At 56.3% G+C, this 21,176-nt stretch overlaps 3 protein-coding genes across 10 annotated transcripts in view; 2 read left to right on the plus strand and 1 right to left on the minus strand.

Moving 5' to 3' along the window:
- Positions 1-360: 360 nt before the first annotated feature.
- NPBWR2 (neuropeptides B and W receptor 2) lies at positions 361-1,368 on the plus strand. Its single transcript, XM_025865059.1, has one exon. It carries the CDS (start codon positions 361-363, stop codon positions 1,366-1,368), a length of 1,008 nt encoding a protein of 335 aa, XP_025720844.1.
- A 3,895-nt stretch (positions 1,369-5,263) lies between these two features.
- On the minus strand, positions 5,264-16,410 carry OPRL1 (opioid related nociceptin receptor 1). Of its 4 annotated transcripts, none has more exons than XM_025865055.2 (4): positions 12,737-16,410; positions 11,969-12,233; positions 7,434-7,789; positions 5,264-7,335 (listed from the first exon to the last, which is right to left on the minus strand). In XM_025865055.2, exons 2-4 carry the CDS (start codon positions 12,199-12,201, stop codon positions 6,812-6,814), a joined length of 1,113 nt encoding a protein of 370 aa, XP_025720840.1. In that variant the 5' UTR covers positions 12,202-12,233; positions 12,737-16,410; the 3' UTR covers positions 5,264-6,811. The 4 variants fall into 4 exon arrangements, with proteins under 4 accessions (XP_025720840.1, XP_073744400.1, XP_073744401.1 ...); XM_073888299.1 differs by lacking the exon at positions 12,737-16,410 and adding an exon at positions 9,497-9,575 and having other exon boundaries at positions 11,969-12,222; XM_073888300.1 differs by lacking the exons at positions 11,969-12,233; positions 12,737-16,410 and adding exons at positions 9,497-9,575; positions 11,487-11,536.
- A 1,622-nt stretch (positions 16,411-18,032) lies between these two features.
- LKAAEAR1 (LKAAEAR motif containing 1) overlaps positions 18,033-21,176 on the plus strand; it is a 3,558-nt gene continuing 414 nt past the window's right edge. The window contains exons 1-4 of one of the 5 annotated variants that reach the window (XM_073888327.1): positions 18,033-18,171; positions 19,187-19,584; positions 19,826-19,948; positions 20,031-20,105. In XM_073888327.1, the coding sequence (XP_073744428.1) occupies positions 19,195-19,584; positions 19,826-19,948; positions 20,031-20,090 (573 nt within the window). In that variant the 5' untranslated portion in view covers positions 18,033-18,171; positions 19,187-19,194 and the 3' untranslated portion in view covers positions 20,091-20,105. Of the gene's footprint in view, positions 18,172-19,186; positions 19,585-19,825; positions 20,227-21,176 lie in introns of those variants that run through there. The other 4 variants (XM_025865063.2, XM_073888326.1, XM_073888328.1 and 1 more) reach the window with 4 other exon arrangements.

Below are 21,176 nucleotides of genomic sequence, written 5' to 3' on the forward strand. Positions count from 1 at the left end.
GGGGTGAAGAGCAGGTGGCCCTGAAGAGGGTATGACTGGGCGGACTCTGGCTTCAGGACCCCTGGATTTGAAGAGGGCAGGGGTGAGCCTGGGAGGTGTGTTTGCAAAGGCACTGCCTTGATCCCAGGTAAATTGCGCACAGGGGCAGGACAGGGGAGGATGGAGAGAGACCCCGTGCATCCTCAACCCTGGCAAAATGGCCACAGCCTCTGCCAGAGAACTTGAGGCCACTGCCGTTCTAAGCTAAGAGTCAGATCCCAAATTTCTCTTTGTCTCTTTCTCAGAATCCAGCCCAAGGAGGCCCCTACCCAGACTCCCCACTCCAAGGCACCTCCCACCAGCCCTGGGTCCCACCTCAGGATGCAGGCTGCTGGGCTGGATCCCCTTGAAAGCAGAGGCTCCCCCTTCCAGGCTGCAATGGGCACCAACCACACTTGGGACAATGGCACCAGGCACAACATCACCCTCCGTGAGCCCCTGCCAGCCCTCTATGTGTTCCTGCCAGCAGTGTACTCCGTGATCTGTGCCGTAGGGCTGACAGGCAACACGGCCGTCATCTATGTGATCCTGAGGGTGCCCAAAATGAAAACAGTGACCAACGTGTTCATCCTGAACCTGGCCATTGCCGACGGTCTCTTCACGCTGGTGCTGCCTGTCAACATCATGGAGCACCTGCTGCAGCGCTGGCCCTTCGGGGAGCTGCTCTGCAAACTGGTGCTGGCCATCGACCACTACAACATCTTCTCCAGCATCTACTTCTTGGCCACCATGAGTGTGGACCGCTACCTGGTGGTGCTGGCCACCACACAATCCCGCCATGTGCCCCGGCGCACCCTCCGGGGGGCAAAGATCACCAGGCTGTGTGTCTGGATCGGTGTCACCACCATGGTGCTGCCCTTCTTCGCCTTTGCCGGTGTCTACAGCAATGAGCTGCAGGTCACGAGTTGCGGGCTGAGCTTCCCACAGCCTGAGAGGGCCTGGTTCAAGGCCAGCCGCATCTACATGCTGGTCCTGGGCTTTGTGGTGCCCATGTGCACCCTCTGTGTGCTCTATGTGGACCTGCTACGTCGGCTGTGGGCCCTGCAACTCCACTCCAGAGCCAAAGCTCTGGGCAAGGCCAAGCGGAAGGTGACCACTCTGGTCCTGGCTGTGCTGGCCGTGGGCCTGCTCTGCTGGATGCCCTTCCACCTGGCCTCCATCGTGGCCCTGACCACAGACCTGCCCCAGACGCCACTGGTCATCAGCATCTCCTACGTCATCACCAGCCTCAGCTACACCAGCTCCTGTCTCAACCCCTTCCTCTATGCCTTCCTGGATGAGAGCTTCCGAAACAGCTTCCGGAGCACATTCCAGTGCCCAGGGGCCTGAGCACCACCCGCCAGACCCCCAGTGTGTCTGTTAGGAAAAGCGCTGTCCCTTCGGAGGAATGGCCCACTTGTTCCCATGCCATCACTATCTTCTCCACAAAGAGAGAGAAAGACCCATGAAGGTTGGCCACCACACCTGCAGGGATGACCATGAGCCTGTCACTTCCCATGGCTGCCTCCTGGACAGCCCCTGGGTGAGGAGCTGCAGGGATACAGGCCCTGGCCCCACCCTGCTGATCTGACCCAGGCCAAAGTTCTTGGCACAACAGACATCCTGACTCTACTCACCTGCTGAAAGACAGACAGACGGACAATCTCCCTGGATGCTCCTTCCCCGTCCTCCCTGACAACCGTAATCTGGAGGGAAAGAAACCCGAACTGTGATCTCAGCCCAGGGCCACCACTGCATTCCACAACCAGGAACATCAGGCTGGCTCCTCCCAAGACAGTATTAACAGATGATAAAAGTGTGAACACCTGGGGCAGGAAAGCCAAGTGTTACTGCAAAAGCCACAGACTCAGTCCTCAAATAAGGCCATGGAATGCACTCTCATCGCTTGAAACTTGGGTGGCATTTCACCAGGAGGCCTGTGCCGTCTGTGTGCCCTCTCTTGACCCCCCCATGCTGTGGCCCACGCCCCTTTTGTGCCCTCCATGCCACCTGTGGCCCCCTCATATCCTGCCATAGGGCCCAGGGTGCTTCTGCCAGGGCCTCTGCACACCCACCCTCTAGAGAGGGCATCTGTTACTTGGATGGGCTGGTATCTGGACCCCTTTCTCCGTGAGGTATGGGCTGGGGCCTAGATTCATCCAGCAGGAGCTCCATGCTGAACCTCGGGGGGGCAGGGTGAGGACACTGAGGTGCCGGCTGCTCAGAGACCATTTTCTGCCAGGAGGGGGGAAGAGGGGCATCAAGTCCCTGATGACTGCCCTGGTGGGCCTCAGCCAGGCTCCCCACCCTTGGCCCCGTGGCTCCCAGCTGGGTCTATGCCTGGTGCTCTAGCTGTGCCATTCTGAGTCACTGGCACCTCCCAATACCCTCACAGGGGCCCGGACTGGTTGTAGTCCTCATGGCGCAGTGTGTCCACCTGACGTGCAACACCCACCATTCACCGGCCCGTAAGGTCACCCCACAGTGCATGGCTGCCACCTCCATATACTGTAGCTTCCCCAGTCACATGGGTTCTTGGAGCCCAGACCCACAGCCCTCTCCGCTCTTCTCTCTCGGCCTGAAACAATTCAAATACCACCTCTGCCCTGTTCTTTTCCCTGACAACACTGTAATCCATTGCTGTATAACAAATTTCCCCAAAACCTAATGGCTGAAAACATTTATTATTTCATAGCTCCTGTGGGTCAAGAATTTGGGAGCAGTTTTGGAGTGGTTCTGGCTCAGGGACTCTGCTGAGGTGACAGTCAAGCTGTTGGCTGAGGCTCTGGTCACCGGAAGGCTGGACCAGGGCCGCAGGTGCTGCTTCCAAGGAGGCCCCTTCATGTGGCCCGTGGCAGGAGGCCTCAGGTCCTCGCCAGGTGGACTCTCCCCAGGGCTGCTTGGGCGTCCTCCCCACGGGGCGGCTGGCCCCACAGGGCGAGCAGGTGGAGAGGGAGAAGGAAGAGGAGGCCTCCACACCATGTAAGACCATCTTGGAAGCCATTGGCCACATTCCATCCATTAGAAGCAAGTCACTAAACCCAGCCCACACGCAGGGGCTGTGGACCTTTTTAAAACCATCACTAACACCCACATTTCTCCCTGGAAGATTCTGGGTCCTGTTTCCTCCTTGCGGTGTGGTCATTCCTCTACCAGTAGCAGCCCTAATTACCACCTCCGCACCGGCCCTGCCCCTGCAAGCTCCCTGAGGAGAGGAGCTGAGACTCTCAACACCCACCTGAGGTGCAGGCAAGTGTGAGGTGCAAATGAGTGAGTGAACAGGGCGCAGAAGCAACAAAGAGCAGCTGCCTGAGAAGCAGAACAGGGAACAGGAGTCGAGGCGAGAGGAGGGAAGGGGAGGGGCGCGAGAATAAGAGACCTTGCCCCCGTTTGCCCCTGGCCCCAGCAACACCGGGAACACCATGGTGGGGACCCAGGCAGATCTGGATCAGCCAAGCGGCGCACATAACCCCGCCCCATCCCCACCTCCGATGGGAGGGAGGGTCCTCTTGCAAGGGTGAGACCCCAAGGACCGGGAACCACGGGCCAGCCGAGACGAGGAGAGAGGTGAATCCTCACCAATATCCTGCCCAAGCGAGCGGCGGGGCCCCAGGAAAAGGCCAACACCCGCCCCCCACCCCAACGCTGGTTGTCTCCACACCCACCACTGTGACTTCCTGAGATGGGCTGGGGCGAGAGGAGAGAGCGTCCCGAACCTCTGGACTCCTCGACCCAGGGAGAGCCCGGAGCTCCCCTCCGGGGTCCAAATCCCCCAGCCGGTGCGGACCGCGGAGCTCCCGCGGTCACAGCGCCCCTGGTGGGCAAAGTCCAAAGCGGCAGGAGAGCCCTCCGCATCCCCAGCAGTGCAACCCGGCCGCTGACCCCACCCCCGGCCCCGGCCCTCTCCACAACCTGGGCCTTCCCCCACAAACCCGCAAGGAAGGGTTAGCCGTCCCTTTTGCAGGGGCTGAGAGAAGCTGGGACACTTGACCAAACCCAGGAGTTGGTGGGAGTAGAGGGGAGGGCGAAGGTGGGGCGGGGCCGAGGCGGGGTGGATGAGGAGGCGGGAGGAAACTGGTCCGAGAAGTGGTGGGGGTGGAGGTGCGCGGCTGGCAAGAGCCAGGCACGGTCCTGCAGAGCTAGGGTTGTGACCCCGCTTCCGGCGGCCTGCGAGCTACTGGAGCTACTCGCAGGCTCCTCATCCCTGCCGGGAGCGGCGCATCTGACCCCTCACGACCCATCTCGGCACAGGTGCTCACTGTGGGGTCGGCCCTGGATGCGCAGCCCACGCGGCAGGACGCTCCGCATCCTCCAGGACCCACGCTTGAGCCCCCTCCGCCGCCGCCAAAATCACACAATCTCCTGAGTACACTTCATGTACCTGCCGCTGTAGGCCCATCACTCCCAAACTTTCCCTTGATGCGAAATACTTGGTTGTTGTTTTTTTAAGATTTTATTTATTTGACAGAGAGAGACACAGCGAGAGAGGGAACACAAGCAGGGAGAGTGGCAGAGGGAGACGCAGACTTCCCGCTAAGCAGGGAGCCGGATGTGGGGTTCGATCCCAGGACCCTGGGATCACGACCTGAGCCGAAGGCAGATGCTTAACGACTGAGCCACCCAGGCGCCGCTAAATGCTTATTTTAACAGCAAAGTGCCCATCACTAAAACTTGTATGAAACTGCACATTGGCCTATGTGCCGGTGCAACCCGAGCTCGCCCTCACTGCCCCCTCCGAAGCCCCTCTTTCTGAGAGGGTCATCCGCCTGTAGGGTCAACCTGAACAGAACTGGGTCCACACCGGAGCCAGGAGGCATGTCCACATCTCAGGGCCACCAAGGGAGGCTGTTCTGTTCATCTTCCATCAGAACTCCCCTTGGGTCTGCTCAAGGAAGGAGAAAAGGGCTGGGGCAGGGAGGGGGTCTCTGCTGAGACTAAATGGGGTGAAAAAAGGTGTGACCCAGGTGGGAAAAGCACCCCCACACACACTGGATCCACAGGGAACCTCTGGCAGCAGGGGGCAGGATAGAGTTGCAGGAGTTGGTTTTTCAAGGAGAAACTATTTGTGCTGAAGAAAAGGTAACAGACCTCCAGGGCATCATGAACTAATCACGCCTTCTTGAAGTTGTAACCTCCAAGGGGTACCGTCCACTAAAGACAGAGTCTGGCCAGGTGAGGAGCACAGAGCAGGTGGGAGGACTCATTACCCCAACGGCCCCACCCCAAAAGAGTCAGAAACACCTGCTCAGTGGGCAGGGATTTATTATGGCCCCCAATGACCCCTGGAAGCAAGACCAGGGTTGGTTACATGTAGGGGAATTCACACTTGTTGCATGCATAAATACATGAAGATACATGTTACACCAGCACAAATCACAGATCTTTCAGCCTTGTCATGAAAATGCCCCAGCTGTGGCAGCTACAGTCTCCAGAGCCTCCCACTGCAGACAGCACAGCTCCATCCCCCCCAGGAATGACCCCACAGAGCCAGGGCTCCCTGAAGCAGGAGAAGCCCAAAGTCAGTGCTTCCTATTGTTTGCAGGTGACTAAGGTCACCTGGCTGAGGTCTGCAGCTCAGCTTACAGGTGGAGGCAGAATAGTCTTTTCAGTGTTGTATTTCAATAGTTTATCTGCAGGGAAGAGTGTTTGCAAAGTTACCAAACTGCAGCTTCCATCTGCAGACCAGGGAGGGTGCTTCGCCGGTGACCACCGCCGGGAGACCCTCTCCCCCCGAACAGTGTTCCCACACCAGGCAGTTCTCACACTTGGCTCAAGGAGGCCCTGTCAAGCCTCACCCCTTATACTAGCTCTGCATGTGAAGCCACCCTGATTTGTCACCATTTAAGACTAGTCCTGACAGCAGGAAGCTCAAGCCTCCCCACAGACACCTGGAGGCTTGTAAACAAAGCCAGTATCAGTCACTGCAGAGGCAGAGCATAACCCACCCCAACTGCCACTCCTCTTCCAAGTCCACCAGGGTCCAAGCAGAGCGCAGGGTCCTGTCAGCTGCATAGCTGCTGAACTCTGATTTCAAGAGAGCCAAGGAAGACCCATGGACCCCTAGACAGAACATGGCAGAGCGCGCCCCCGCCCCAGCACTGTGCAGCCAAGACCAGGCACACAGGGCTGTTTCAAGAATGACAGAGTGGCCTGAGGTGATCAAGCAGCCCACCTTCCTTCTGAGCCACCTCTGTACACCTGGACAGCCACATCTGTGGCTGACAGTTCTTTGTGCTTCTGGAGTGAAAAGCCTCTCTGAGAAACCTTTCAGAAGCAGGAGTGGGGGACAAGGAGGTGACAGCAGTTGAGTGCCAGGCAAGTCCATATCAGCAACTCCAAGCCCTACTGCCCACAGAGGCATGCCAGCTCTCTAGGCAGCTCCGAGCTCATCCGGCTGCCCCGAGGAGGGGCTGCAGGGCTCCATGCAGAGAGCACATGGCACAAGGACATGGGCTGCTGTCACCGCCAGGTGTGTACACACCAAGAGCACACAGGGTGCAGCAGGGGAGGGGCCAGAAGTGCCCGTGATGCGTAAGGGTGTTGGCATGGGCTCTGGCCAGGCACACTCACTGGTGGGTGTCCCCTCTCTGCTCCGCACCAGGAGGGCAGCTTTAGTCTGACCTGTCCCATGATGTCACCAGGCCCTCTGCAGCCACAGTGAAGTCCTCGAGTCTGGCAATGCTCAGGACACAGGTTGGGTGTCAGCCTAGAGAGCAGTGACCTGGGTGAGCTCCGTGTTGGGTGTTGACGGGCTCTGTGGGCTGACAGGCACCATGGGCAGGTCCACGCCTAGTCATGCGGGCCGTGGTATTGTCTCAGAGGTCTTGCAGGCGAGGGCCACATCCCTGGCAATGCTGCGCACACGGTCAGACACCTGCATCTCCCGGCGCAGGGCAGGAGTGCAGCAGAACTTTCGGAAGCAGGCCTTGAAATTCTCGTCCAAGAAGGCATAGAGGATGGGGTTGAGGCAGCTGTTGACATAGCCAAGGGCTGTGCAGAAGCGCAAGAGAGCCACAGCAGTCTCACTGCCCGGCTGAACACCCAGCCCTTGGACCAGCACAAACACCTGGACAGGCGTCCAGCAGCCCACAAACACTGCCACCACCACCAGCACTAGCCGCGTGATGCGCCGCAGGTTCCGGTCCTTCTCTCGGGAGCCAGACAGCAGGCGGACACCACGCAGCCGCCGGATCATGAGGCTATAGCAGATGGAGATGATGAGTACGGGAATGATGAAGGAGAAGAGGAAGATGCAGATGGCAAACACGGGGCCCCAGTAGTCCTGTGGGGAAGGGATCTCCACCAGACACTCAATCTCTGCAGGGAGAAAAGCGGGGTCAAGTTGGATAAACCAGGAGGGACCCTCTGGGATCCAGGAGACAACAGCACTGGGGAAGAGGGGCCACCCCACTGACCTTCATCCTCGACCTGTGCCGAGCCCATGATGGCAACAGGAACGCCGACGACAGACGCCAGAGCCCAGATGGCCACATTGACAGCCTGGGCCTTGCTGGACGTCCGGACATCGAGAGCACGGATGGGGTGGCAGATGGCTACATAGCGGTCCACACTCATGGCAGTCAGTGTGAAGGTGCTGGTAAACATGTTGTAATAGTCGATGGCAATGACCGTCTTGCACAGGGCATTTCCAAAAGGCCAAAAGCCCAAGAGGACGTCTGTGCCCTGGAAGGGCAGTGTCAGCAGCACCAAAGTGTCTGCCAGGGCCAGGTTAAAGATGTAAATGTTGGTAGCTGTCTTCATCTTGGTGTGTCTGCAGAGAGCACAGGGAGAAGGAAGGCTTCATCTAGTCTCCCTGGCTGGACCTGGCAGCAAAGGCCCAGGGCCCTTCTTATTGCCACCACGAGGAGCACCCACTCTGAGACCCTTGTTAAATGCAGATTCTTGGGCCCAGCATGGAGCCTGGGGGCAAACAGTCCTTCTGGCACACACAAAAGTGTTCCAAACCCAAAGACTGCTCTGCTTTGAAAAAGTTGGGTGTGTAGGGTAGCAGAGCACACATCTGACTCCACATGGGAGCAAAAGGGTAAGAATCCTAAGAAAAAGGACTTGTCCTCCCTCCCTTCCTTCCAAGTCTTCCTGAAGACCCTACACGGACTACAAGGTTGGCCCTACAGATACCAGAGGTTTCTATGGGCTCCAAAGTCTGTAAGAGCACATCAAGTCCTTCTAAGTCCATGTTGTAGTCTGGTGACAGAAACAGGAAATGGTGACAGGAATGGGAGGGTTGCTAATGAGGTCTGGCTATATCCAAGGAACAGGTCCTGGGACATTATGGCTGCTTAATAAATATTTGTTGAAATGAATTAATAGTTATGATGGTGGTGATGGTGGTGATGGAGATTATGGTGGTGATGGTGGAGGTGGTAATTGTGGTGGTGATGGCGGTGGTGGTAATTGTGGTCGTGATGGTGGAGGTGGTGATGGTGGAGGTGGTCATTGTGGTGGTGATGGTGGTGGTGGTGGTAACTATGGTGGTGATTGTGGTGGTGATGGTGGTAACTATGGTGGTGATTGTGGTGGTGGTGGTGGTAACTATGGTGGTGATGGTGGTGGCGGTGGTGGTGGTGGTAATTATGGTCGTGATGGTGGAGGTGGTAATTGTGGTGGTAACTATAGTGGTGGTGGTGGAGGTGGTAACTATGGTGGTGGTGGTGGAGGTGGTAATTGTGGTGGTGATGGTGGTGGTGGTGATGGTGGAGGTGGTAACTGTGGTGGTGGTGGTGGAAACAGCAGCAATGGTCATGGTGATGCTGGAGGTAGTAGAGATGGGAGTAATGATGGTGGTGATGATAGTGTTGGCAGCGGAAACACCAGAGATGACAATGTTCCGTGTCAGTTAGGCTGCCATAAAGGAATCTGAGGTCAGTTCTGCATCTTAGAGAGGGATTAGGAGTAAGCACAAACAGGCCTTAATTATGACCAAATAACAGCAACAATGACCACAATGGCAGACACTTGTGCCAAGTTCTTCACATGGATTTTATCTCATTTAAGATTTCAAAAATGCTATTTTGATCCCCCACTCTATGCAGGAGGACACTTAGGCTCAGAGGATCTAACTGGTCTTGAAAAGAGCTGGTAAAAAAGCAGACAGGATCAAGAGAACTAGAAGACAAGCCACAGACAAGAGGAAAGATTTGCCAAAGACACATGTGATACAGGACTGCTGTCGAGAATATACAAAGAACTCTTAAAACTCAATGATAAGAAAACAGACAACCTGGGGCGCCTGGGTGGCTCAGTTGGTTAAGCATCTGTCTCCTGGTTTGGGCTCAGGTCCTGATCTCAGGGTCCTGAGATCAAGCCTCACCTTGGTCCCCAAGCTCAGCAGGGAGTCTGCTTGAGATTCTCTCTCTCTGCCCCTCCCCCAATCTCTCTCTCTCTCTCAAAAAAAAAGGGCCAAAGACTTTAACAGTCACCTCACCAATTAAAACAACAGTGAGATACTACTACACACCTCTTAAAATGGGCAAAATCCAGAACACTGACACCAAAGGCTGGTGAGGGTGTGGAGCAACAGGAACTCTCATTGGTTGCTGGTGGGAATGCAAAATGGCGCAGTCACTTTGGAAGACAGTTTGGTGGTTTCTTACCAAGCTAAACATACTCTTCCATATAATCCTGCAATCACACTCCTTGATATTTACCCAAAGGAGTCGAAAACTTCTATCTACACACACAAAAAAAACACTGCACACAGATGTTTGTAGCAGCTCTATTCATAATTGCCAAAACTTGGAAGCAACCAAGATGTCCTTCAGTAAGTGATGGGAGATAAATAAACCACAGTAGATCCAGAAAATGGAGCAATATTCAGTGATAAAAGAAATGAGCTGTCGGGGTGCCTGGGTGGCTCAGTCTCTTAAGCGTCTGCCTGCAGCTCAGGTCATCTCAAGGTGCTGGGATCGAGCCCCGCGTCGGGTTCCCTGCTCAGCGAGTCCACTTCTCCCTCTCCCTCTGCCCCTCTCCCCACTCAAGCACGTGCTTTCTCTCTTTCTCTGAAATAAATAAAATCTTAAAAAAAAAAAAAAGAAATGAGCAGTCAAGCCATGAAAAAACATACAGGAGTACACATGAAATTAATGTAACATTGTGTGTCAACTATACTTCAATTAAAAAATTTTTTTTAAAGAAACAGCCATCAAGCATGCAAAAAGATGCCAAATCTTATTAAAATTAAGGCTAATGTGAATTAAAAAAAAAAAAAAAGAAAGGACATGGAGGAACCTTAAATGTATACCACAGAAGCCAATCTGAGAAAGCTACACACGGTATGGTTCCAACTATGTGATGTTGTGGATAAGGCAGAACTATGGAGACAGTAAAAGATCAGTGGTTGCCAGGCGTTGGGGGGTGAGGAGGGATGAGCAGGCAGAGCACAGAGCGTTCTCAGGGCAGTGAGACTATTCTGTGTGATACTACATGGTAGACACATGTCATTACATATTTGTCAAAACCCATAGAACGTACACCAAGAGTGAACCATAGTGTAAACTGTGGACTTTGGGTGATCAGGATGTGGTTGATGTAGGTTCAGTTGTAAAACTGAGTTGTAATTAATTATAAAATGCACTATTCTGGTGGGGATGTTGGTAACAAGGGAGACTATGTATGTGGGGGCAGTGCAGAGGGTATATGGGAAATCTCTGTCCTTTCCTCTCAATGTTGCTTTGAACCTAAAACCACTCTAAAAAAATAAAGTTTCTTAAAAAGAGCAGGGCTTGGAACCAGTGTCTCTGATTCCTGGGGCAGCCGACCCCAGTCTACAGGCTCAGATTACACTGTGCTGACACTCGGGCCAGTCCCTGCACATCAGTCTCTCTGGGGACCTTCCCTGTCTGCTCTAATCAGGATGTGGCTCTGAGTTTGGATGCCCCAGTGCAGAGGAGAGATAGAGAGAAGCAGTCATGACAGGAAGCGTGAGCAAGACCACCACAGGTTGGGGCACTCGTCACCACAGCACACTCTCCAGCCACAGAGGGGCATGTGAGTCCAGGCCCCTGGGGTTCAGCGCTGGGGACAGATGGCTGCTCTTCCTGGCCCCTGAGTAAGGATGTGCACCATACACACCAACACACACACCTTGCACATGTCCATGTACACACTCACACATACACACACCGTTTTTCACACATATGGGCACACATGCGTGCACACTCACACTCCTGTGTACACGTGCATGCTCATACATGCATGTCCGGCTTTAAGGTACAAGTGTGTGCACACGTGTACACCATGCAGCACACTGACTCACATGTGCTCACTCTCACACACGCATGTGTACATGTGTGCACTGACCGTTGTGTGCCCACCTACATGTGTGCACATGAACACACACATGCACATGCATGTCTTCACACTGTCCCCACGCTGTTCCCCTATGATGTTCCCCTATCCTGCAGCCTGGCCACCCCTCCTGACCCCACAGGCTTTCCCAGTCTGAGCACCAGCAGATGCTGGAGTCGGCGCAGACTCCAGCAGTGACGATGGAGCTGAAGGGAAGGGGCTTCGGGCACTGGCCCCAGCACGGGCCAGTGACAAGAGCTGCCTCTCAGGGTCACGGTGAGGTCCAAGAGACCCTCACATGGTGGCTCGGCGAGGAGCTGGGCCCACAGCTCAGATCAGGGAGTGTTATCTGTCAAGAGTCAGGGTGACATTCCTGCAGGGACACAGCTGCACCCTCCCTCCTCCCCCCTGCCAGGACTGGGGTGAGCAGGGCTGATCCTTTCCTCTCCCCCCACCCCGTCAGGTGCCCCAACCGTGAAGACGTGAGCATCCAGGGCCTACGGACTGACCCTGACCCTGACAGTGCCTGACAGGATGACCAGAAATTGAATGGGAAAAGTGCCAGTCTCTCCCTGCCAGGCCCACCCAAACAGCCCCCTGCCCATTTCCCCTCTGCAGCAGTGTGGGCGGGTCCCCAGCCTACCTGAGGATGACATACATGACGAGGCAGTTCCCCAGCAGTCCCCCAATGCAGACGGCCAGGTAAAGCCCCACAATGGTGACCTTGAGCCCAAGGGGCAGAAAGGCGCCGTGGCTGGCATTGAGCAGAAGGTTAGGGGGCAGCAGGCTGTGGTTGGGGCTCAGGAGGGATAGGTTGCCTTGCAGATGGCCGCTGTAGAGGACCTCCCAGAATGGGGCAGGGAAGAGGGACTCCATGCCACCTCCCTGTGTGCAAAGTCACCTGGTACCTGGGAGAGAACAGGGACACATGACCACAGCACCCAACACCCACCCGACTTGAGGCCTCCAAGCACAGTGTGTGCAGCCCACCAGGCACATGGACCGCCCCCCCCCAGACAGCCTTAGATGCAGAGGCACACGCACACACTCAGAAACAATGGAGACAAGCAGACATGTATGCACAGACAGGGACACATCTAGAGGCATGTGTGCAGACAAGGACACGGTCTCATGTGGCTGGCAGACTCCCACAGGGGACTGCGGACATGGTTATGCAGTTACACACCAAGACACGTGCCCACCCACAGGGACTCACAGACACACAGCCATCCATGTGCGCACACCACCCACAGACAGGTGCAAACCTGACCTCAGGCGCACACAGGAGACACACCCAGAAACACCTGGGACACAGGACATGGGCCGACTTCCTACTGCCCCTCCCCAGTCCTGCCCGAGGGCTGCAGTCTGTCCATACCCGACCCCTGACCCCCGGCAGCTTAGGCCTTACCTTAGCAACCTGCGTGGGAGCTGAGACTGCCGACACTCTAACCGTCAGCACCGGCAGAGCGGGACTGGGATCCACTGGCCGCCCCAGAGCGGGTCTGCATGGGGCTGCGGCAGGAGCGGCAGGAGCGGCTGCTCCTTCTCAGAAGACGCCAGACCAGACGCAGCAGCCTAGCGCGGAGCTGGGGGTGGGGCGGAGACTGCTGCTTCCGAGGAGGAGGAGCCACGCAGGCTGGAGGAGGGGGCCGCAGGGAAGGGGGGTCACCAGGCCCCACACTGGACGTCCTTTGGACAGACCAAGGGACCAGGGCACACACTTAGAGGTGAACGACAGAGACAGACTCCCACACACAGACACAGGGACGCGGATCCACACAGGAACTGAGTCAAGGGACAGAGAGCCACAGAAGGACACACACAGAGACATGGAACAGAGACTCAGGGACGCACACAAGACGCATAGACTGGACGAGGGTGTGGGGCCTCGTCTAACACACAGAGGCACTGCCTCGGGTGGACTCAGATCAGCCTCGGTTGGCCTTCTGTGCCCAGAACAGCTCCCTCCGCTGGTCTGCCAGGGGAACTGAGCCACAGCAGGCCAACAGGTGGGTAGGTACACAGCGGTGCCCCTGCCTGGCGAGGCCTGAGTGGATTAGAGCCTTGTGGACAAGCAGGATGCCTAGACTCTGCTGTGCACCCTGTGTGCCTACTGCATGCTCCACATGTCCATCATGAACATGAGCTCATCCATCCCCACCACACCAGGTCACTGCCAATCAGCATCACCTTTGTGCAGACAGGAGCATTAAGCCTCAACGTTGTGAAGCCACCTGTCAAAGTGGCAGAGACAGGGTTCAAACCCAGATCCATCTGCCACTTTGAGACACACCAAGGGTGTCTCTGCAACAGCTGGATCCCAGAGCAACATCTGAGCATCATTCCCTCACAGCCTGGGCCCCCAGCACCCATGCAGCTGAACAGTTCCCATGGAGCTGCCTCCGTCCCAACACTGGGGTCACATGCCATGTGGGTGACCCCTGAGCTGAGTCACAGCCTCTAAGTCGTGGGGTCCTTCTTCCTGCACAGGCTCTGCTCACATATCCCAGACCCTGCTTGGAACATCCATCTCCAAGGATGGGGACCTGGTTGCTAGGCGACTGGCAGCAGCGTTGCTAAGATACCTGGCAAATCAGGAACGGACAGGGCAGGCAGATGCCCTAGGATTCAGCATCCCAAGCTGTCCCCCAGGACTTACCTCTGCATCTTCACTGCAGCTGATTCAGGGACAGTATGGAGGCACAGGGCACAACCACAGAGACACTCACTTGGGACACGCAGGGACGCACAGTCTCACATGCCTGCAAATACACACAAAGACGCCCAAATAGACACACGAGTGAAGACACAAACATGGGTTCATGCTCAGAAATGCACACAGACTCGCAGGCACAAACACGTGGGACACACACACGAGAACCCACACCAACATGCACTCGAAGCACATGAGTAGACAAGAGAGAATAGGCAGACACACAGATCAAGGCCTTCGGACTCCCAGGAGATATATACGTGCACCACACTCCCCAGATGAAGCTGAAAGCAGGATCCTGCTGACCTCAGGAGCCCAGCAGGGACAGGAACCCAAGGAGGCTTGGCCTCCTGCAGCCTCCCCTCGCTGGGCTCACCAAGGTTTAAGCAGCCAACCCCAGTCCCCACTGCCCCAGCTGCCTCTGCCCACCTGCCCACTCAGGAGCATACAGAGCTGGGTTTCATGGTGGCCTTCAGTGGCCTCCCTACTCAGGCACAGACTACGAAAGCGGGGGGCGGCATGAGGCTGGTATGGAAAGGCGTCCCATGCGAGTGCCCCTCACAGGGACAGTCTTAGCCAAAGTACAGGCTCGGTCACCTGGCTGGTGGGTGGCCAGGCTGGGAGGCTAACTATACTCCCCAGACCCTAAAGCGCTCCCACAAAGGGGGCTGGCAGCACAGAGCTCTCAGGACCCCTGAGCAGCCAGAGTAAGACACAGAACACAGGTGTCACACAGGGGCCAGCAGGGGACTCGTTATGTGGGAGAGCATTTGTGTCCACGCAGGATACCCTCAAACATATGTCACATGCAGGCAAAACAAAACACACAGGTGATGTGGAAATGTTGAGGTTCGGAGCCAATGGCCAAGAAAGAATTCTTGAGACGTCTTCAATGCAAAAAGGTGTTTTCATTAAAGCCCAGGGACGGGACCGTGGGCACAAAGAGCTGCACCAGGCTTGTGAGGAGTGGTTGATTATATACCTTTAAGTTGGGAGGGGGTTAGGGACAGCACAAGCCTCCAAGGTGTTTTGGAAGCAAAGTTTCCAGGACCCTGAGGGGCTAGCTATTGTTAGGAAAAGGTCATTTATTACTATCTAGTAGACCCTTCAGATGTATATCGGTGGGTCATATGCCTGGGGGATGACTGCCAACATACATCTTGGGGGGTAGAGATAAAGGAAGTTTCCAAAGGAATTTCTATATGTTTAAAGTAAACTTAGGGGCGCCTGGGTAGCTCAGTCAGTTAAGCGACCAACTCTTGATTTCAATTTTATAGGGCGAGTGGGGGCATGCTTTCCTGCAAGAAGGGACTTGTAACTTTCCCTCTGGTCATGATCTCAGGGTCGTGAGATTAAGTCCCAAGTTGAGCTGTGGGCTGAGTGTGGAGCCTGCTTGGGATCCTCCTGTCTCCCTCTCCCTCTGCCCCTCCCACCTGCGCTGCGTGCACGAGCTCTCCTGCTCTCTCAAAAAAAAAATAAAATAAAATAGATTCACAGGATTCTGGGAATCGAGCTAAGATTGCCTTTTGCCCTTAGCAAAGTGTCCACATCAAGGCAGCTGAGCTCCCAGAGGAAGGTCACTCTGCCTGTTTCAAGGACTTGTCAATGGGTTGTAAGTAGTAAGGAAATTTAATTTTTCTTTGGCCTTTGTTTCCCACATCACAGGGAAATCAGGGACAGCCCAAGGCATGCAGCTCACATGAATGAGCACAGAATGTGTGTCCACGAACTGTGGCTAGAGCTGCCTGGTCTATACTCGTGAGTCATGGCATTTGTAGCAAGACCTGGGTCCCAGAGAGGTTTACACCCACAAAGTGGGGAGAATGCACTTTACTCTTGCCCGGTGAGTCGGAGCCCGGAAACGCCAGCACTCAGGGCCCCAGGCAGGCACTCTGTCTGCTCCCCTCTGTCTCGGCTTGCTTCGCCATCCCTGGGCTGGGCTCAGGGGTCCCAGTGCAGTCAACGGAAGCCTCACACAGACCAGCCGCTCCAGGGCGAGTCAGCCCCCAGCCCATTTGTGCTGTTAAAAAGTGAAAGGATTTTAAAAATTCTGAGTTTCATCATAATAAATTAGTTTGTGTGATTTTAACCTTATCATAGTTATATAAGGCAACAGGAGAATTGAGTTATGTGTGGATTTTCAATATAATGTTAAATTCTATAGTCATTTAATAAAGCTTTGAATTTTATTTTGGGGTTTTATTTTCAGGCTTTGGAGACAACCAACATACTTTTAGATCTCAGCATTTCCATCAGCCCTTGAAAAACACATGAATCCTGGACACAGAAATAGATGGAAGACACCTGCCTGGTGGTCTCTCCCAGGTGCTGGGCCCCAGACACACAGGTAGCACCACCCCCATCCCCCCCCCCCCAGGGAACCACAAGGTGTGGGGAGAAGCTGGAAGAAGCTACTTTCAGGAATGTGAGCTGTGTGGGTACCAAGCCCTCGGAGGATTGGGGAGGAGGGATACCAAAGTTTTTCAATCCTATAAAAACAGAGGGAAAGTGACAAGTCCCTTCTTGCAGGAAAGCATGCCCCCACTTGCCCTATAAAACCCACTCCACTGCCAGGAGCCAGCAAGCAATTCCCTTCTGTGAGCCCTCCTGGCCCAGACCTGGGAAGCTGAGAGGAGAGCCCAGATCCCTGTCTCCCACAGCTCACCAGTGTGGGAGCACAGAGTTGAGCCAGAAGCAGCCCCTGCCTGGGCTATATGTATCCAGGAGGCCTGCCTGGAGGAGGTTGCCTGTTAGGTCAGACTCCCTAAGCCCTCACTGCTTCTGGATTCCAGAGACCTTTGTCTTCAACAAGCCCCAAGTTTGGTGCTGAACCCCAAGGCCCAGGTCACACCCCAAAGGCACATACTGGGCAGGAACAGGCAGCATACAGGAACAGCTTGTGCAAAGGCTTGGGGGCTGGAAGGATGGACAGTCATTCAGTGGAGCTCGAGGGTAGTGCACACTCTGGGATATAGGGGCTCAAAGTCATAGTTTACCTTTTCACCAGGAAGCCAGAGCAAGCTTCCCCAAACAAGGTGAACAATCAATAATCTCCTGGTCCGCTGAGACCCCACCCCCAAAGCCAGGACAGTTCCCATCTCAGGGGTGCAGGTCCTAAACCCACAAAAAAGCACCATTGCCCTTGGCACACATCCATGAATGAAGGGGACAGTTATGTAGGCACCATGGAAGTCACCCATGCATTAACAAATTATGGACTTAATGCACTAACTTTGGCCTAGTGAGAACTGTAGCATGGACCAAACGAATTCACGAATTGTAGAATAAACTGATGAGTGCATGAGTGAGTTATAGAATTAATACATTGAGAAGTGAATTGGTTATAAAATAGTATGAAATTAACAAATACAAAAATAGATCACAGAAATCTAGGTCCCAGGACCCAGGACCCAGAAATTTGGGGTTCAGCAAAACCTGGCTCTGGGAACTTGAGGGACCCCTGAGACCCCAAACTTGCTCTGGAAGAGGTAAGGGGTCCTGAGCTCTGCCCCAGTTTCCCTTTCCTGTGAACAACAGCGGTTGTGGGAGCCCTTTTGGGTCATGCATCGGGGAAAACGTATCAGACAAGAAGGTCTCATAAGCTATGCCCTCTGCCCCAAAACTAGCCGCCGAAGACCTCTCCAGCCTGGAAGCTGGGCCCACAGCCCCCACAAGAGTGCGTTTGGGGCTCCCCAGGAAGAAAAGAAAGGGCACCCAGGCTGGAAAAGCTGGCGGTCACCTCCTCCAGCATGGAAGGGGCAGGGACAAATGCAGGCATTTCCCCCCCTCGAATGGAGGCGCCCTCCAAGCACCAGGACCCCACAAGCCCTTCCCTTCCCAGGGACAGCCCCACTCCAGCTCCCGCGGGGGCGGCGGGGGGGGGGGGGGGCGGGACTCCGGTTGCCAGGCAACCGCGTCAACAAGCCCCAGGGAGTCAGGCCTCAGTTGGAGGCTCAGATCCTAGAAAGTGGGAAGTATGGGGTGTAGGGAAGGGGGACAAGGGCCAGGCCCTCAACCGCTGTAGCTAAGAATGGGGTGGGGGAGGGGGCTGGCCGCCAGCAGATGCCTCGTTGTCGCTCTGCCTCCAGCCCACAGTGGGCCAGGATGTGGCCCAGGCTCTGGGGCCTGAGGTGCTGTGGGCCGGGAAGGAGCCTGCAGGGCTAAGCCAGGACCTTAGGGGCATTTCCCTCTCCCCACCTGTGGGCCCTAACTGGTCTATCACCACCCTGGACTCTGCTCTCCCTTCCTCCATCTAGACCCAGCAGGGGACAGGCTAGGAGGACGGGCTGCCCCCACCACCCCTACCCCACCCCACCTTGGGCAGCAAGCCAGCTGTCCATTCTGCTTTCAGCATCCCTGGCACATATGTGGGACCTCCCACAGACACACAGACTGACCCACACAAGAACATACAAACACACGCACACACATCTCCTCTGCCCATCCCCTCCATCTCCAGCCCCTAACACTAAGGCAGAGGGGTCTAGGCCACGGCTAGCCAAACTAGAGCAGCCCTGGGGTTCCAGTGGGGTGGGGGTTTGCTGACGGACTGGCAGCCACAGACATGGGGGACTAGGGCACATCAAGGGTTCCAGAATTGTGGGGAAGGGCCTACCAAGCCTCACCCAGATCAGTCTTAACACGGTCTCCACCCCTGGGTAGGGCCAGGGGTCAGCTCAGGGGTCTCAGCATTTCCTCAGTGGACAGAGAAACAGCCCATGGGCAGGAAGGGAATTTTCTGAAACTAAGTGAATCAGAAATTTATGGCTGACTGCAAGGATAAATCGGATGAGTGCTAGGCTTGCCCAAAGGTGCAGAGGCTGGGGGCGCCTGGGTGGTGCAGTCGGTTAAGCAACTGACTCTTGGTTTCTGCTGAGGTCTTGAGATTGATGGGCTTGGGGCTCCTGATCAGCGCGGAAATCTGCTTAAGACTCTCTGTCCCTCTGCCCCTCGATCCTCTCGCTCTCGCTCGCGCGGGGGCTCTCTCTCTCTCTCTCTCAAATAAATAAATAAACCTTAAAGAAAAAAAAAGGGGGGGGCGCAGAGGCTGGAGGGGCAGGACCTAAAGCCCGCTGTGGGGAACCTAGAGGGGCCGGGCCAGAGGAGCTGGTAGGTGCCCAATGGGATTCACTCTTCCCTCGGCAGGGCCCAGGATGCAGTCGCCAGCGGTGAAGGAGGCTGGGCGCGGGGGTCCGCGAGAGCGAACAGGAAAGGGGTCCCGTGAGGAGCGCGCCAAGGGGCCGCCCGCGGCGGAGCCCCCCAAGCCGGGTTGGGCCCTATCGCTGGAAGGCCTGGCGGCCATGCGCCCCCCACAGCGTCACCGCCACCTGCTCTTCGGGGACCTGCTTGAGGACGTGGGCGTGGCCGCCTCCATCTTCCCCCGTGAGTCAGTGGAGCTGGGGTACCATATGCCCGACCCGCGCGCGTGGACGCAGTCACTCGAGCTGCCCGCGGTGCGCCAGGACATGCTCCTCGGCGTCCTCAAGGCAGCGGAGGCCCGAGGACGAATCCGTGCCCTGAGGCTGCGCTACATCCGCATGCGGGTGAGGCTAGGGGCCGGAAGGAAGGGGCGCGCAGGCGGGAAGGCTGGGGGGCAGGCGGGGTGGGGGGGCAGGCGGGGTGGGGAGCCCGACCCTGGTCCGCTGAAGAAAGGGGTGGGTGGGGATGGATCAAACGGCGGGAGGGACCGGCCCAGGCGCCCTGCAGGAGGGGGCGGGCGGAGCAAGGCAAAACTTAACGCGTAGACTCAGAAACACCCCCTCACTCCCACCCCTCGACCGGCAGGCGGAGGAGATCTCGCTCCTCATCCTGCAGCAGAAGTCCGCGCGCGCCGCCATCCGGCTGGAGCTGTTCCTGCCGCCGCAGCTGAAGCCAACGCGGATCCCAGACCCCCTGGACCGTCAAGAGGTGCCCACAGGCCCGGGAAGGGGCAGAGGGGGATCCCCGCCCTCCTCCCCGCACACTTGGCCCCAACCCCTCTCACCCGCAGAGGAGGCGCGTGGAGACCATCCTAGAGGAGAAAGTTGATGGCAGCATCTTCCCACGTTGACTGGGACTCCACAGGGTGCGAACGCGCCCCACCCTCCCATATAAAGTTCCCATTGTCCAAGCGCCCCCTGGTCGTTACGCTGCCTCTCTCCAGGTGCCGCGGGAGGGAAGGGGGAGAGTATGGATGCTGCCTCCCCTGCATCCGATCACAGACATCTGGCTACACAGAGCCGGGGTCGGGGGAGGGGGTGTGCCCTCCAACAAAGTAGAAGGAGGATGCAAGCGGGCAGGTGTCAGATTAACAGAGGATGCTGGTAATCCCTCAAATACCGCTCTGCCCCCATTAGGCAACCTGGTGCCCTGCAAGTCTCTGAGAGCCCCCAGTCTGAGGAGACAGGAATAAGAATTGGGCCGGGGCAACTGTCACAACCCCAGAAGTGAAGGGCAAGCTCAGGGAGAAAGAGGGGCCCAAGTGGGACCCCAGATTGTAGGTCATTCCATCAGGGGTCAGAGAGGAGGGTGACATTCTGGGCAGGACAAGTGACTGCACAAGCCAAAGGTGGCCTTTGGAGCCAGCTGTGCCGGGGAGGTCCTCCAGGGGGCCGAGACTGGGGGAAAGGAGACCACCTCAGGAAGCCCCTACTTCTCCAGACAGAATCACCTTTCCATCTTGAATGACCTCCTCAGCTCTGCTCTATCCGCCTTACACACAGACACACACGTACCGGAAGGAAACCACCCGTGTCCTGTTCTGACAAAGCTCTGAACTCTGAAGAGCCTCCCAACTCTCTGGACAGATCTTCCCTTAGAGAACTTAGTACTCTTCCCCCTGACACGCGCTCTTTGCAGAGCCTAGAACTCGGCCACGTCTCCCTTTTCTTCCCTCCTAGTCCCTAAGCAGCTACAGAGGTGGGGGTCAAAAGGGTTCAGACAAGCCCCCCAACCTGTGCCAGGGAGGCCTGCTGAGCGGCCCTCAGTAAGCCCTTCTTCCTGCACCTGACCCTTCACCCTTTCTGTGCTGTTGCCGCCCCTGGCCTTGGTCCATGCCCAGAACTGTGTGTGGAGCTTGGAGTCTGCGGCAGCTCTGGGAGGAAGGAGAGAGCTATGCATGGCAGTCATGGCGGGGGGGGGGGGGGGGGGGGGGGGG

This window comes from Callorhinus ursinus, unplaced genomic scaffold, assembly GCF_003265705.2.
Source record: "Callorhinus ursinus isolate GAN/ISIS: 27379988/994484 unplaced genomic scaffold, GSC_fseal_2.0 scaffold89, whole genome shotgun sequence".
Lineage (NCBI taxonomy): Eukaryota > Metazoa > Chordata > Mammalia > Carnivora > Otariidae > Callorhinus > Callorhinus ursinus.